General features: G+C 36.3%; 1 protein-coding gene across 1 annotated transcript; it reads left to right on the forward strand.

Annotated features, from left to right (window-relative positions):
- Positions 1–538: 538 nt before the first annotated feature.
- LOC116120053 lies at positions 539–1450 on the forward strand. The gene has a single exon (XM_031405998.1). The coding sequence runs from the start codon at positions 539–541 to the stop codon at positions 1448–1450; it is 912 nt and encodes a 303-aa protein (XP_031261858.1).
- The last annotated feature ends 59 nt before the right edge of the window (positions 1451–1509 follow it).

Genomic DNA, 1509 nt, shown 5'->3' on the forward strand with positions numbered 1-1509 from the left:
CTGTATATAGTAAAAAGATTTTAGGACAATTTTGTTGAAATCCGTTTGTAGCGGCCATCTTTTCTCTTTCAGCCTCTAAATGGAGATTTTTTCTCCATACTGTAACAAACATTCGTGTTTGTTCCTTCTCCTGTTTCTTCACCAAAAAAACTAATCTCCAGCAATTATCCTTTTTGGAGAATTCTTCCTTTTCCCATTATATGTCTGTGTCTGCTTTCTGTTCAACAGCAAGGGAGACTTCATCAAAACTAATAAATTTATTTATCAACCATCAGGCAACACCTCAAATATCTCAAAAATCTATGACTCTATCCGCGGCAAGGTATTTGTGTAACTTTCATTATGCTACAATCTAATCATCTCTTGGCACGCACATTCTGCATATTTATGAACAAATAAGTTGAATGTGATCAAAATATATATCATTTTTTTTTTTTTTTTTTTTTGGGTTACAAGCTTAAATAGTTTATATAAGAGATACAATCGCATTGTATTGTGTTTATAGAGATTATAAGAAGAGTGTGTATATTGAATACCAATGGCTTTTCACCCTATGAGAGCATATTCTGTGGCGAATCCGCCATTAGCAGAGAAAATAACGGAAGATCCTGTAACAAATAAAACAGCTCAGAGCACGGTCACATGTGGCTACCAGACACACATTGCAGGCTATTTGAGAAATGTGACAGTTTTGTGGTGTAGAAATCTTATGAATCATTCATTAAGTATCATGGTGAATAGCTTGGAAGGTGATTATCATTACAGTTGCAAGATTGATCTTAAGCCTTGGCATTTTTGGAGCAAGAAAGGGTATAAATCAATTGATGTTGAAGGGAACCTAGTGGAGATTTATTGGGATCTTCGTTCGGCTAAATTTTCAGGAGGGCCTGAACCATATGCAGATTATTATGTTGCTCTAGTTTGGGAAGAAGAGGTTGTGTTATTGTTGGGAGATTACAAGAAAAAGGCTTATAAGAGAACAAAATCAAGACCAGCTATAGTTGAAGCCATACAATTTTACAAGAAAGAAAACGTTTTCGCCAAGAAAAGTTTTGCAACCAGAGCTAAATTTGATGACAAGAAAAGGGAACATGACATTGTAGTTGAGAGTTCAACAAATGGGCCAAAAGATCCAGAAATGTGGATTAGCATAGATGGGATTGTGTTGATTCAGGTGAAGAATTTGCAATGGAAATTCAGAGGCAACCAAACTGTGTTAGTAGATAAACAACCGGTTCAAGTTTTCTGGGATGTACACGATTGGTTGTTTAGTAGCCCCGGCACGGGTCATGGGTTGTTCATATTCAAGCCAAGTGCACCGGAAGTAGAAAGTGAAGGCAGCAGCCAAGGATGTGACAGTGATAACAGTAATGGAAGCAGGTACCATTCAACTAAAAGTTCTACAGCTTCAGAGTTCTGCCTGTTTCTTTATGCATGGAAGATTGAGTAAACATTTTGATTATTGCATTAATTCACTAGATGTGATATCAACACTTTTATTGCTGTAAA

This window comes from Pistacia vera, unplaced genomic scaffold, assembly GCF_008641045.1.
Source record: "Pistacia vera cultivar Batoury unplaced genomic scaffold, PisVer_v2 Contig919, whole genome shotgun sequence".
Taxonomy (NCBI): domain Eukaryota; kingdom Viridiplantae; phylum Streptophyta; class Magnoliopsida; order Sapindales; family Anacardiaceae; genus Pistacia; species Pistacia vera.